Source organism: Penicillium citrinum (assembly GCF_028827155.1).
Source record: "Penicillium citrinum strain IBT 23319 chromosome Unknown utg000007l:1.0-2040159.0:1.0-2041076.0, whole genome shotgun sequence".
In the NCBI taxonomy this organism is placed as follows: Eukaryota; Fungi; Ascomycota; class Eurotiomycetes; order Eurotiales; family Aspergillaceae; genus Penicillium; species Penicillium citrinum.
Genome location: NW_026622692.1, coordinates 1,181,481 through 1,195,616, shown reverse-complemented (window position 1 = coordinate 1,195,616; position 14,136 = coordinate 1,181,481). Strand labels below are relative to the sequence as shown.

General features: G+C 47.5%; 5 protein-coding genes across 5 annotated transcripts; 2 read left to right on the top strand and 3 right to left on the bottom strand.

The window, feature by feature from the left end:
* Positions 1-26: 26 nt before the first annotated feature.
* N7469_008114 (Zn(II)2Cys6 transcription factor) lies at positions 27-1,834 on the bottom strand (the record flags this gene model as incomplete). Its single annotated transcript, XM_056647032.1, has 3 exons — positions 27-1,620; positions 1,667-1,717; positions 1,740-1,834. 3 exons carry the CDS (start codon positions 1,832-1,834, stop codon positions 27-29), a joined length of 1,740 nt encoding a protein of 579 aa, XP_056498583.1.
* Positions 1,835-3,048: 1,214 nt separating this feature from the next.
* On the bottom strand, positions 3,049-3,960 carry N7469_008113 (ubiquitin domain-containing protein; the record flags this gene model as incomplete). Its single annotated transcript, XM_056647031.1, has 2 exons — positions 3,049-3,180; positions 3,235-3,960. The coding sequence occupies 2 exons, from the start codon at positions 3,958-3,960 to the stop codon at positions 3,049-3,051; spliced, it is 858 nt and encodes a 285-aa protein (XP_056498582.1).
* A 691-nt stretch (positions 3,961-4,651) lies between these two features.
* Positions 4,652-6,921, bottom strand: N7469_008112 (uncharacterized protein; the record flags this gene model as incomplete). Its single annotated transcript, XM_056647030.1, has 2 exons — positions 4,652-6,650; positions 6,716-6,921. The coding sequence occupies 2 exons, from the start codon at positions 6,919-6,921 to the stop codon at positions 4,652-4,654; spliced, it is 2,205 nt and encodes a 734-aa protein (XP_056498581.1).
* An 824-nt stretch (positions 6,922-7,745) lies between these two features.
* Positions 7,746-9,665, top strand: N7469_008111 (Lipopolysaccharide-modifying protein; the record flags this gene model as incomplete). Its single annotated transcript, XM_056647029.1, has 1 exon — positions 7,746-9,665. One exon carries the CDS (start codon positions 7,746-7,748, stop codon positions 9,663-9,665), a length of 1,920 nt encoding a protein of 639 aa, XP_056498580.1.
* Positions 9,666-11,554: 1,889 nt separating this feature from the next.
* Positions 11,555-13,282, top strand: N7469_008110 (FAD-binding oxidoreductase; the record flags this gene model as incomplete). The annotated part of the gene is made up of 1 exon (XM_056647028.1): positions 11,555-13,282. One exon carries the CDS (start codon positions 11,555-11,557, stop codon positions 13,280-13,282), a length of 1,728 nt encoding a protein of 575 aa, XP_056498579.1.
* Between the last annotated feature and the right edge of the window lie 854 nt (positions 13,283-14,136).

Here is a 14,136-nt window from a genome sequence, read left to right as displayed (position 1 = left end):
GCAAAGCTCAGTTGTAACATGTTGCCTTAGAGCGGCACGCATTGAGAATCGATGCGCCATGTGTTGCTAACTTCATCAAAGTGGTTTCGAAAAACTTCTAGTGTCTGATTTGAGCCATGCAGGTCTTCAGCAATGCCTCCTTCGGCTCCTGGATAAGGCCCATTCTGAGGTCGTAAAACGTTTGAATAGCATATGCGAGCCTCTTCGGGAACAAGAGAAGACAATTCACCCACGGGCTCCGGCGAATAGTCCGAGATGGAGCATTCGGGAGACGGATAAGAGGCTTGTGGATCTCGTGTAAGCGCTATGGAACGGCTGTAATCCTCTTCCAGGTGCATGCATTTTTCTGCCAAGGAAGCTGCAGGAGCACATGTAAAAAACGCTTGAATTGGCGGTGCTTGACGTAATAAGCCCAAAGCTTTTCGCCGTAAGTGCGGATCACGGCACTTGATTGCAGTCAGAAATAATGGGAGACCCAGGCCCATTTCGAAGGTGAATGGTGGTTGGACACAATTTGGGGCCCCTGAAGCTGCAAGTGCCAGTCTTGCATTCTCGACGATGCTGGTGAATTCTGCCATGTAGGAATCATAGACCAATTCCTGCTGTGATAAACACGTACAGACGTATATTGAAGTAGCGGCATAGTACGCGAGGAGCATAGGTTCGGCTCGGGCGCAGTTTTTGGAGAGATTGTTGTAAGCTTGGAGCCAGTGATCTAATTGTGTTTGGAGGGATTGCTGCTTGACAACCAGGTGCGCCCCTGCAACCAAATCCCTAATGGGTGCGCTGCGATATGGGAATGCCTCTCGCTCGAGGAGCGTGGCCTCGGAAAATAAAACAGAAATTGCAGTTCTTGCTGCATCAAGAGATACGAATGGGGTGTTCAAGTCGTAATTAGCAAAGGCAAAAATCTGGCTGACTTGAACCGTCGATATAGTCAGAGAAATCGAACCCAAGCGTAAAAACAGAGGTATGATAGTCTTCTCTAAAAGTAGGGCCCTATGGGAGGGGAGCGTCCCATTGGCGACTTGATGCCGCAAAGTAACAATCAAATTCACACCTTTCTCGTAAAGCTGAAGAGCTTCGGTCACGCGGCCTTGAACTGCCTCTATACAAATAAACAGCACAGAGCTAATCAGTGCGACATATGGATCGACTCTACCGCGCACGATCTGGGACTGAATGCTAGATATGGCACGGGAGTACCAAAGCAATGCCTCTCGTTGGTTTTGATTGAGACTTCGTTTCTTGTCCGGTTGGAGCTTCACGAGCGGTAAATCCAGGCACTGATCTGGATGTTCGTATAAAACACTGATTGAGTTTACGGCATCCCACACAGCAGGCTCAGAACGACAGATTTGCGGGGCCACTTTTGTCCAGAAATCGAGGTTCATCCCCGCAGCAAGCCCCTTCGACGCATGTTGAACGTAATATTCAAATGCACGGCGCTCAGGGTAACCGCTATCCGGTAGCGTCACTAGACTGTAGCTGGGGGGTACTGTATATGGGGATAAAAGCGCGGAAGAACGTGTTACAGTGCCTTCATATTCACATTTGCGCCCAGTGCTAGAACATCGACGACATATTGGCTTCTCCTCGCCACATTTGACTCTTCGGATTCTGGCTAGTTAGCGTTAGCCCGGAAGGAGGCTATGTCAGTACCTACTTGCAAGTTTTACAACCAGCTCGAGATTTTGCAGCGCCGATGCGGTTGCTACTGCAGTAATCAGACCTCATACCTCTTGTAGAACAACTTATACATCGATCCAGAATCAAAGCCTGACAGGTCTTTGTCGGGGTACTCCTGGGTTTCAAGTTCTCCCATCCACGCCATTCGCCTGGACCCCCGTCCAAGAAGCTTACATAATAATTGCTAACTGCACAGTAACTCGTTTGCTATGAACACAGCATCTGTTACTGACAATTCACGTCCAACCCGATTAGACGGTCACTGGGCACCCATCGACGATCACTCATCGTGACTACTATATGTACACTGATCGTCACATGAGTATAGGATACCAGTTTGGGGTAGTTGAGCATCTATTTAGCTTGTAGTTCAATGTAGTGCCCATAGCTAGACCATCCGTGGTAATATGGATCTTGGGGTACCACATCAATAAATATATTTCCGAGCTTTGATGGAAACTCCTGGATTGCATTATATGGACCCCCGGTGAATATGGATAATACTATTATTGATAATATGCAACGTAAACTTGGATTTGGTAATGAATGACATAACATGATACCCAAATTATATTTTATAGTACTATAGACTGGCTGCAGTTCAGGAAGTGCGTTCAAGTTCAGCCGCGAAAGTAGTTTGATCAAGCAGCTCATTTAATTTTATATTGGAACGTATATCTAATTTATCTATCTATTTTATATGGAGGATTACATCAACTAGCATCATTGGTCTAGTGGTAGAATTCGTCGTTGCCATCGACGAGGCCCGTGTTCGATTCACGGATGATGCATTTTTGCACTTTGATTTTTTATTCTAGCTTCATCACATTAGTATAGCCATCTACTAAATGGCTACATACACTCTTGTCGCTTCTAGCGACAGGTCATTGGTTTTTTTTTTTTGAAAAAAAGGAGAAACATAGATTTCTCAAAATTACTAGCATTGAATGCGAACAATTACGGAGTCGACTTACCAGAGTCACTATCCCGGTGGCATTCCAACAGCTACACTGAGATTGATATGTGAGACTTAATGAACCTATTAAAATCCACCTTTAGACGAACGGAGATGAACATAATGCAGTAGTGGGTATATGAGGATTATTGAAATTGTAGGCAATCCACACTGATCACAGACAAATGTATATCCCAAAAGTAAGTGATATCAAGTGTGCAGCCATGGAGAATTGTTAAGATTGGTACCACCCGGGGTCAAATTCCAGAACAAAAATGAAAAGAGAATGGGGTATTATGCAAAGATCTCGAACAAAAACATAAACGCCAAAACGCTAAAGAAGGACAAAGGAACCGAGCAGCTCCGAGGCCAGTTCCCTCAAGAATGACCGACCAAGTGAATCATTACAAGGAAGCTCGTGAGACAACAAAGGCACTGACAGTATGACTGCTCTGCCACCCTTGCTCAGGAAGTGATTGATGCTCTTTGAGCATGCGACCAAGATATACAAGGCGAACGCGTTGGAAATTGGAAAGCTGGGAATAATTAGAAATCGAAAACAATCAGAGAACCGATATAGTACTACATACCTCTCCCTCTTGATGCACCTTTCGAGCCAAAAACCCAATACTTTGATTCTTACCCACCGAAAGCACGAGATCTGGTCCACCACGATCACTGAGTCGGACACGAACACTGATGAGATCGCGCTCACTAGTCTTGCCCTTTTCGTCACGGCGACGTTCTAGATCTTCGGATATCAACTCGTCACCCGATGCATCGTCAGTCGGAAGCTTGCCATCTGAAAGCGCCTCGATATCATCATCCTGCCCGATATCATCCTGCGACTGATTCGCCGTCGGTGTCGACTCATCCTGAGCCATATTAACCGGGTCACTGACAATACATTGCGGTAGACGATAAAGAGCCCCTTGTTGATCGTAGCAGCCTTCACAGAAGTCACCCGTAGGAACAGTGATACCAGCAGCATCAATAATACTCTGTGCCGTACCAAGATCACTGCTGCGCATCAACGTGATGGCCGTCGAGATCGCGGCCCATACCTCCGGGCGTCCCGTCACCCTTGTCTCGAAAAATTCGCGACGCTCGCGATCCAAGTCGGCGCGGTTCCACGTTCGACGTTTGCTGTACCATACATGTAGACGGATCGGTTCATTATAATGTTCATTTAAGGCGACATTGGGATGTCTTGTCCGGCGGCGACCGGTCTGTGAATGTGTTTGCGGATCAGATGCAGTGCTGCGAGTAACTTGCGATCGACTATCTTGGCTTCCCCGGTCGTCGGGGGGCTTCATCATCACGCGACGGCACGGACGCGCAGCAACCCTATTTCGGCCAAAAGGTGGAGTTGTTAGCTGAGGCTCTGCCGTTGAAGTGTACCCCGTTGGGGTTTGTCCACAGACGAAGACTCGGGTCGTCTACCGAGGTGGAGGTTAAGGGTGCTATTCCCTCCCTCTCGAATAGGCGAACACTTTATATAAAGATAGAAATTAGAACATACCATTTTGTTTGCGATATAGAAACTCCATAAGCCAGTGTGGTGGTTTGGGGGAGGAGGGAGGGGAATGAATGTGAGGGGACGAGAAGTGGTACGATTGTTTTGTAGCTCGAATCCTTCAAATGCGGAGAGAACAAACAAATCGAGATGATTCGAGGAAGACTGGAAAGATGGGCAGAAATGCGCGAAGAGAGGGGAAAAGAAAGAAGAAGAGGGAAATGCGCCCAGACACATTCCAATACGACTTTATTTAGCTTTTTGGCTTAGCTTGAAATCAAGCATTCAATGAGGTCAAAGGCCCATCTGCGCTTCGTTTCGAGCTGCGAGATTTGGCGGGCACACAAAATAGTACCACAACGTACTTTGTTCGCGACTGTGGGAATACATCGCATGCATATACTGTTTCTCATGTTTTTTTTTTTTTTGTTTCTATGTATATAAGGGGAAATATTTGTAGATAAATACAAGAGGGGATATCATTCATCATCCTATTCGTCTTCTTCGTCATCCTCGTCATCACTACCGAAGATGGCCTTGAAGACATCATCAGCTGGTCGTTCAGCTTCAAGTGCATCGTTGCGCTCGGGTTCTACAGCCAGCGCCGGGGCGGGAGTATTTGATTTTTGTACACCCGTAGTTTCGGAGCTGTGCGTGGCAGGTTGACGACCTGACTCCGCCATGATCATGTCCATCACCTCTTGTGAGATTAGTTCCTTGGCCTTGGTGTCGGCTTGATAACCACCAGCTTGGAAGCGGGATCCGAAATTTGATTCAGAGCCCGCGGGTGGTTCCCCGGGATCTTGTTGAACATGAGAGGGGGGTTTAGTATTGAACCGTTTGCAAAGAAGACGTGATGGATAGAACGACTCGGTGCTTCGAGTCATTGGTCCGAACATGCCGATCTTAGCAGCTGCCACGGCCGGGCTGTCCGGTTTTTCATTAGGCCGATTTAAGAGATCATCTTTAGAATCGGGTGCATCTGACGCAACTTTGGGACCTGAAGATGCTGACGTGAATCGGGATGCCATGATGCCAGACATAGGCTTGAAGACCTCCGCTGCACGTGCAAACTCTTGCATCTCATTGACCCAGTCGTCAGTGCTAGATCCTGGTAACCGATCTGGCAGAGTATCCCGTATCTCTGCCCGAACTTCGAGAAAGTTGCGATAACGTGCCCTTTTCGCCTCATCTTCTGAGTAGGGCATCCATCCGCTGACGGCCCGTGTCAAGGCTTGGACAGCCGTCTGCTTGTCTAACTTTGGGACCAGATCCCACAAATCTTTGCGCCTTTGCGAATCAGACATTTCATAGCCCTTAGGGGCCCCTTCACCAAGGGCAGGGGGCAAGTTAGAATTGCCAGTGAGCTTTACAATGCGTTCGCGGGCCTCTGGAGTCATCCAATCAAAGACAGACTTTCCGGGTAATTGGGTTTCACCCAGAGCCGCAGCTCGAGACGTAGGATCAAGTGTTGATGCCTTGGCGGCATCGGCGGTCGAGACATATTTTAAAGGGTCTTGCTCGGTAGGCGATGGCTTTTTGCTAGACGTCCAATCCTGGGGAATCTCGGGAGGGTCGTATTTTTTCTCCGAGAGGGACAGACCCGAAAGACTATCGGCGAGAACAAACCCGTCCAGCGGTAAGCGTCCATCCCGACATTTTCTGAACCCGCCGGCTCCTCGAGCAGCGGCGACCTTTTTGGAAATGAAAACAGGTTTATCCCCAAGCAGGGGATTCGAGGAAGCAATCGTAGGCTTCCCTTCGTCTGCTTTGCCTTTCTTTTTCTTCTTTTTATCACCGCCGATTGTTTTATTATATGAGATTTGAGGTCCAAGCGAGTAAGGATCTTCGTCATCAGAGCCAGTGTCATTGAGGATGCCAACTCCAAATCCTCCTCTGCGCGGTTGTTTGGGTTTGAGCGACTTGCTAGATTTTGTTTGACTGGCAAGACGGTCACCAAAGAACGAATCTGTCTCCTTCGACTCCTCCTGTGAAGCCTCCTGAGAAGCCTCCTGAGAATCCAATCTTGACTCTCCCGCAAACCCCAGACCTTTAAAATCAGACTTGCGGATGAAGGACACCATTGGTGGGTTTTCAGGCGCAAAAAGATACATCTTGTCGGCATCTGCGCCACCTGGAGCTGAGCTCTCGCCCAGATCTGCCTTTCGTCGTATTTTGGGGCCGATTCCCTGACCTTCACGCCAACCCATTTTCTTCAAAAGCTTGACACCCATTGTTTCGCCGCCACTTTTGAGTAGGTCCATCAGTCCCGTTCGTCGATTGGGATCTCTATTGGTGGACCCGAAGCCAGCGAATTCGTCCGCGGTTTGTAAGTTCCGTGACTCCTCTTGTTCCCTGAGATCTTCATCGTCCATAAAATCCTCGGGTCGCTGTTGGGTTTGTTGCTTCGCATCGCGGGCTCGATTTTGGCGAGAAGACACGAATGTAGCCGGGGTCCATCCTTCTTTCGAGCCAACGCTGTTGAAGTACCTAGACCGAAGATAGCAGTCAGTAAATTGAAAAATCAACAGCGAATAGGTTAGAAGATATCATACCCGGCACTGAAGCCACCAGTAAAGGCGCCATGAAGTCGTTTTCTCCCCCGCTCATCAGTTACTTCCTGTTTCCAGACTGGCATATAGGAGCCATCATCGCGAATACCCTCATCAAGCGAGGGCAAGGGAGTGCCATAAACAGCATAAGGAGGCCGACTTTCAATCTGGTCGGCCTCAAATGCCGCGCGGGGACGCTTCGCGGTCATTGCTTATCATGAAGCTCTGAGGAGCTGCGCAGAGCAAAGGGTCCTGAAGAGGAAAAGCGATGATTCGTGGAATGCCACGGAGCGGAGCAGTCTCGCACTTGGCACCTTCTGGCGAATCAGAATGAGCGTACGAACCACTTCGAACCACGGAGATGAAGACCCACCAAAGTCGTTATTAGCGCGGGTCAGTGCCAGGTTAAATCAAGTCCAAGTCCCGAGTATTGTACATTAACTAGCGCTGGGGCGGGATTGTGTAGCGGAGCATCTCACAGCTCGGGTAGCCGATGACCTCAGCTCAAATCAATCCAGAGATTTCTTATATCAAGCGCAAAAGGGTATTTAATCGCCAAAGTAGCGAGTAGTGAGGGTAATACTTTAAAGTAAAAGATGAATGTAACCGTTCAAAGCTGAAGAGTTGCATGAAGGCACGTGGTGTGCATGTTCTAGTAGCAGCAGGAGGATGAAGTGTACGAGGCAGACTAGATCGCTCTTGCCAAGTGCAGCTCGCACTTCCTTGGGGGCTTTTATGCTTTTGTCAGTCCCTCGTTCCTTCTTTTTTTTTCTTTTTAGTTTTTTAGGGGTCGTACCTTCCGCCGCCACACTTTTTCCACTTTTCCCTCGTGCTTTCCTTATCTCAACTTCTTCTTCTTCTCCCTCCTCCACTTCTCGTTCCCCTTTTTCAACCCTTTTCAACTTCTCCATGTGTCACTCATAGTTCTTCCCGCCTCCACTGTACAGCGTGGACTCCCTTGCATTCCTGGTGTCTCACCACACCCCCTCAATTCCCGACGGGCCCATCCCAATTTGGTGTAGTTCTGGGGACAATGCTTGGCGCTAACAGCTTCGTTGGTCGGCGCAAGTCCATTTACTTGTGTCTCGCCGCGGCGGCTGCTGTGATATGTCTTTTGAACCTCGTCTTCCTCACTCATACCGTCGATGAAACGATTATTCGTATTCCGGGCCTGTCGCTCTTCCGGCCGGCCCCTCCTAAACTCGAGGGAGCATTTGCACGAGACCAACACCCGATCGCTGGGTTGATGAACGAGGCCAATCGTCACTGGCAGCAATATGAACAGAGCCGCTCCACCGATTTCGCTCAGACAGTCGCCAAATACCGCGAGACTTACGGACGTCACCCACCACCCGGTTTCAAGGAATGGTATATCTTTGCTCGCAAAAATGGTGTCCACAATGTCGATGACTTCCAACAAATCACTGGAGATTTGCGACCATTCTGGGCCATACCACCAGCCGAAATCCGTCAGATGGCCGCCCGACTACAAACCAGCGAGAGCATTGCGGGCTTGCGTCTCCGGGACCATAAGGTCGTTTCCAAGAGCGAAGGTTGGCGGGCAGAGACTCTTGCGCAATCGGTTGGTCGGATTGCGCAGTACCTTCCAGACATGGATATCGCAATGAACACGATGGATCAGCCTCGTGTGATGGCGACATACGATGATATTCAAAAGTATCTCAAAGAAGAGGAAAGCACGCGAAGCATTCCCGATGATGCCCCAGATCAATTCACATCAAACATGGAGCATTTTTATAATGAAGAAGCTCCTGTCAACGAAGAAGTAGATCCGGCTTGGTTTTCTGTCGCAGGACAGCTCTATATGGACTCGGCTAAGGAGTCCTGCTCACTTGAATCTCCGGCGCGGAATGAGAATATGACTGCCGAGGATGCAGACCAGCTCTACAAATCGAACTTCGGTGGTTTCATCTCCAATTTCACTGGTTCTTCGGATCTCTGCAACGTTGGCCCTGTCATAGGAGAGCAACATGGCTTCCTCTTCACGGCATCTAGCAACAAAATTACTAGGAAGCTAATCCCGGTATTCAGTGAATGCAAGGTCAGCGTTAACAACGACATCCTCTTCCCGGCCAACATGTACTTCCTCAAGGATGAGCGGTACGTTTATGATAATAAGCACGATTATGAATGGGAAGACAAGACCGATTCTATGCTGTGGCGTGGCGTCACTTCCGGTGGTGTACAAGTTGCGGACAACTGGCACCGCCTACATCGCCAGCGATTCGTCAAAATGGCCAATGCCACAGAAATGGAAAACTCAACTGTTTCAATTCTCTCCCGAAACAGCAGAGATCAATATCAACTGGACCCTGACTTCCACCCCTCTGAATTTGCCTCCTCTCATTTCGATGTCGGTTTCACCGAAGCCTGGGGATGTATTCCGGATTGCTCCTTTTATGACGGCGTTTGGACTTACAAGGATCAAAAGCCATTCAGTGAGCAATTCAAGTCCAAATATCTCGTTGATATCGACGGCCACAGCTTTTCTGGTCGCTGGCGGGCCTTTCATCAGAGTAGATCTCTCGGTATCAAGGCAACTATCTTCCGTGAGTGGCACGACTCTCGTCTCTTCGCCTGGCGCCACTTTATTCCCATGGACAATCGCTTCACCGATCTCTATCCTCTCATGACCTACTTCATTGGATTACGTCCATCGACGTCCGATGACTCTACAGTTGATAATGGGCCATATGTACCTAGACATGACTTCGAGGCCGAGGTGATTGCTGCCCAAAGTCGAGAGTGGGCGCAGAACGCGTTGCGTGATGAGGATCTAGACATCTATCTTTACCTTCTCCTCCTCGAGTATGGCCGTATAATCGACGACAACCGTGATACCATTGGGTATAGTGGCAATGGAAGCGAGCTGGCCCGCTTCGACGCCCAACACCCGTTTCCCCCTTCCTTGCAACCTCTCGTTGTAGGGTAAGCAAGCCCTCCTACGATGGATTGTTAATATGTGCACTTCTTTCTACTGTGCACCATTTCTCTTCTTTGCCATGTGATTCCCCTCCATGTATTTATCAATGTTATAATGACCATATATATTTCATGATTGAGACTTGATCTTGGTATAAGTAGTATTAGATGAAAAGTAGCCTTGGAGCGTATTCATCTGTTATTATCTCCAAGTCCAAGAAGGTAGCACTAAATATAGAGGCAGCCTTGCTCATTCATCGACTCCACGAAGTCTTCCCAATTCAAACCTTTGAATTGGGAAATTGGAATAAGCTTGAAAGCTTATTCCTTCAGGGCTTTTGGTCTTTCTAGTAGGCAGTAAAATTTGGAGTTGAACTTCCAAGTTCAACTCCAAACCATATCTCCAGCCAGGTAATCTGAAATACGGTATCCTTCCATTAACTGCATTGATCTAGTATCCATTGAAAAATGGTATCTATAAATATATTCAGCATCTAGCCTTCAATACTTCAAAGGTACTTCAAAGCCACTCAAATCTACTATATTTACAACGTATACAGCGGAATTTACAGATATCTGACAACAGCACCTCTGGGGATGATTTTTCAATTGAATACTAGTTTTCATGTATATAAAAGCTTCCTTCCAAACCAGGCCAACTTCCTTTACATAAATCTCCATGCTGGTAGGCAGGCCGATACTCCCCACTACGCTAGATTTGTGTGCTGCCAAAATCTTCATGCGTGTCAGACACAACCAGCTCTCTCGGAGAGCTGGTTGTGTAAATCAAAATAAACCTTGGCCATTAGCATCTAGATTTTGGGAGTACCTACTTTACAGACAAAATAGTTTATTTCATTTCTATTCCAATAGTGACATGAATACTTGATTAAAGTGCATGCCCCCGCTTATTGTCCGCAAACAGCGCCCGACTTATCCAAGTAATGTCTAGACTATAGATGGACTCAATCTGATAGTTGAAATCCTTACGATAGATACACGTCATTTAGACTTACATATCTTACGGCATGAGACCTTGAATCCCTGGCACATTTCATCAGGACCATAATTGTAACGATTTAGGGTAGTCTAGTGACAGGTTCGAGAGTGATGCCTGGTAAGCAAAACGTTAGGGATAATGCGGTGGCGGCACCCGCTGACCCGGATCAATAGAAAAATAATTCTAGCTGCAGCAACGAGGGTGGGGAGCGAAAATTGATAATGTCGAGGAATTGGGTGGAGAGAAGGGAGGTCGAGGGCTCTATAATACATACCGCACAGGAGCGCAGAGTGATCAGCAATGCTAAACTTGGAGTGATATCGAGCTATATGGAGCTAAAAAATGAGGTGCTTTCAACAGAATGGTTTTTTTTTTAACACATTTCTAAATCTTAAGAGCAGTGAAGTTTTACGTGCACTGAAATCATTCTAGAAATATGTTTGTGGCTAGATGCAGCTCTACTCTTGGAAGAGTCACAAGGTCCTTAACAGATCCCATGGTAAGAAGCTGCGACAATATGAAGGTCTAAATACACTCACGGCCCGAAAGGCGAGAATTTTCAGCACAAGCGTTGGAGACGAAACATCATCGTAAAATTGACCAATATTCGTCAACAGCGTGAGACTCGGCTCGCCTTGGATGGAGATTGGGGCAACGAAGCTGCACGAGACAATGGCGGCACTGTAAGCCGACGGTGCTACGCGTATCAAGATCGAGGGATATTCACTGATTCAATGTTACATACTATAAAGTCAATTACCAAAGTGGCTGAATGCTACCAGTCCTACTCATGCTCCTGAGTATACCTGAAAAGTACAAGACTCGGTGTCGTTCGCGTCTGAAATGTTCTCACCATACTTCAGGTCAACTGTGTACTTGAAAATTCTCAAAAAGCAACAATGGTCCGAATTCAAGGTTTAGAGGGGATGCAATACTTCCGCGATGGAACTCCAGCTGAGAAGCAGGACTACACCTACTTCAACCAGCAATATGCGACCTCGTCTCAGGCGGGTGATCACAACATGTATCCAGATCTCATCGTCCAGCCGAAACGAGACGAAGACGTAATCAAGACCGTGAACTGGGCCAGAGAGAATCAAGTCGCTATCGCTATCAAGAGTGGCGGTCACCAGTATAGTGGTGCATCGTCTACAGGTGGCAAGAACATTCAAATCGACCTTAGCAACACATACAAGGACTTGATGGTTTTGGATGCCCGCAACCCCATTGCCCAGGATCGAGCACTGGTGTACGTTGGCGTCAGCAATCAATTAAAGGACTTCAACGCATATCTCAAGCACAACCAACTGTTTGTCCCCTACGGGCAATGCGCTTATGTATGTGTGGGTGGGCATGGCCAGACTGGTGGCTATGGCCAACTTGGTCGTAGCTTTGGCCTTTTTGGCGATCATATCAGAACCATTCGCATGGTTTGTCATGACGGTGTCATTAAAGACATCTCTAAGGAAAATGACGCCGAACTTTTCAACGCCGTACTAGGGGGCAGTCCAGGTAATTTTGGCATCATCACACACTATATCGTTGAGGTATATCAGGCGAAGAGTTACGTGGGTACTATTGTCGGTCCAAACGGGTTCAAGGGACCACATGGCATCAAAGGACTCTGGATCTACTCGCCAAAAGTCCTCAAAAGTCTGCTCACCGCAGTCGCACAAATGGCTGACGATAGCAACGTCCCGCGAGGCTTTGACCTCTGTGTGAGCGTCCTCAGTACCGATTTTCCCATCACGATGCTCTTCCCTTCATTGAAGAATGCTGACGAATGGGAACGCATTCAAAATAAGATCAAGGGAGCTCTCGCGGATAAGTTTCTTGACTGGCTAAATGGCAGCTTCCCCGCCATCATCGTGCTTTATGCGCAGTGGTGCCCAACCAGCAAAGATGACAAGTATGACGAGAGTGTTGACCAGTGGTTCAACAAATTCCGGGCTCTCAAGGGGTTTTTTAAAAGCGAAACTCTCCTCATCAACGAGTTAGAGGAGGACATGTCTCGAATGAGTGGAGAATGGATCTTCCCCAAGCAACGAGAGTTTGATCTCCCTTACATCAAGCGCACCTACTCTACAAACTCAAAGTCTCTTGAAAAGGACGGCTGGGTCGACGATGTGGTTGATCGCATCGACTTGATCTATAACCCGCGCCATTTGCTCGATAATAACCCGGGAGACAAGGAGTATGAGGCCTACGTACATTGCAAGCTTTCAGTACAGATCCAATGCTACGGAGGCGAGAATTCGCGTTTCTATAGGAACAAGGATAACGGCACTTCTTACAGCTGGAGGGACACATCAGTTGTCCAAGTGCTAGACTGCTTTCACGAACCGGGCGACAGGTATAAAATGTACGCTGAAAAATGGCAAGCCCAGAATGACTTAATTATGGTTGGTCCCTCCAGTTCCTTCAGCAAACAGGACAGACGTTTGCTTTGGGGGTCTTATGGTGACTGGGATTTGGGGAAGCAGAATATTTGGAAATGTTATTATGAGGATGCAGCAAAGTACCAAAAGTTGGGTAAGATTAGAGGAAAGGCTGATCCCAACGGGACCTTCACTGCAAACCCGTTCGCTGTTTCGGCTATTGCAACCAGGGACTCTTGCAATGTATGACTGCTTAGTGGATAAGCCGCTGGCAGGGAGAGGCCACCCGTCTGTCGGGCACCCTAGGGGGGGGTACATTCCCCGCGAACTGGGGGAGAAGGTGGATATCAGAAGGGGCGCCGACATCAGAGTTTACTTTGACCTTGGAAGTATATTAGTCGCACCGATACGTGTTTGACTAGGGAAAAGTATTGATCCACCCAATTTCTTTTTACGTCTTTACTAGTCATTAAGTAATTGAAGTAATCATTGTTGGAACTTTCTCGGTCAGTGCAGGACAATAATCAGGAACAGTATCTCGTACCGCGTCCACAATCAGCTTATGATTGAGTATATGGCTTCCCTATAAATAACATTCAAGTTACGTCTCCCATCGCTCAAAGTAACGTGGTGGATACCCCAGAGCCGAGGTACTTTTTATTGAAAATGAACTGGTAATTGGTTCTGAAGATAGGAGCATAGTAGTCAGGCTTTATCTACTGTGACAGATCGAGACTCAGAAGTCCGTGGCTGCATCATGTTTGCATTTCAACCATTGTGGCTGTAGTAGCCTTTTGGTACGGTCCCTGCAAAACAACGCAGTTGAGATATGGAGCTATAAAAGGGTACTGAGCACCAGTCATCCTGGGGAAGAGATGGCCAAGGTGACAACTTGCCGCTCAAGATTATTCAAAGCCTATGGTTACTTGGTTCCTGTTCCATGGAAAACTGAGGCTACTACTCAATTTGAATTTAGATAATGATATAAATGTTATACAGTATTGGAATTTCAGTGGATTTCATATAGTGGAATTACTTTGCTAATTGCCGGAGGTGGCCAGGAATTTCTTCCCTTTCTATATCTCCTCTTTTATTTTTCACTC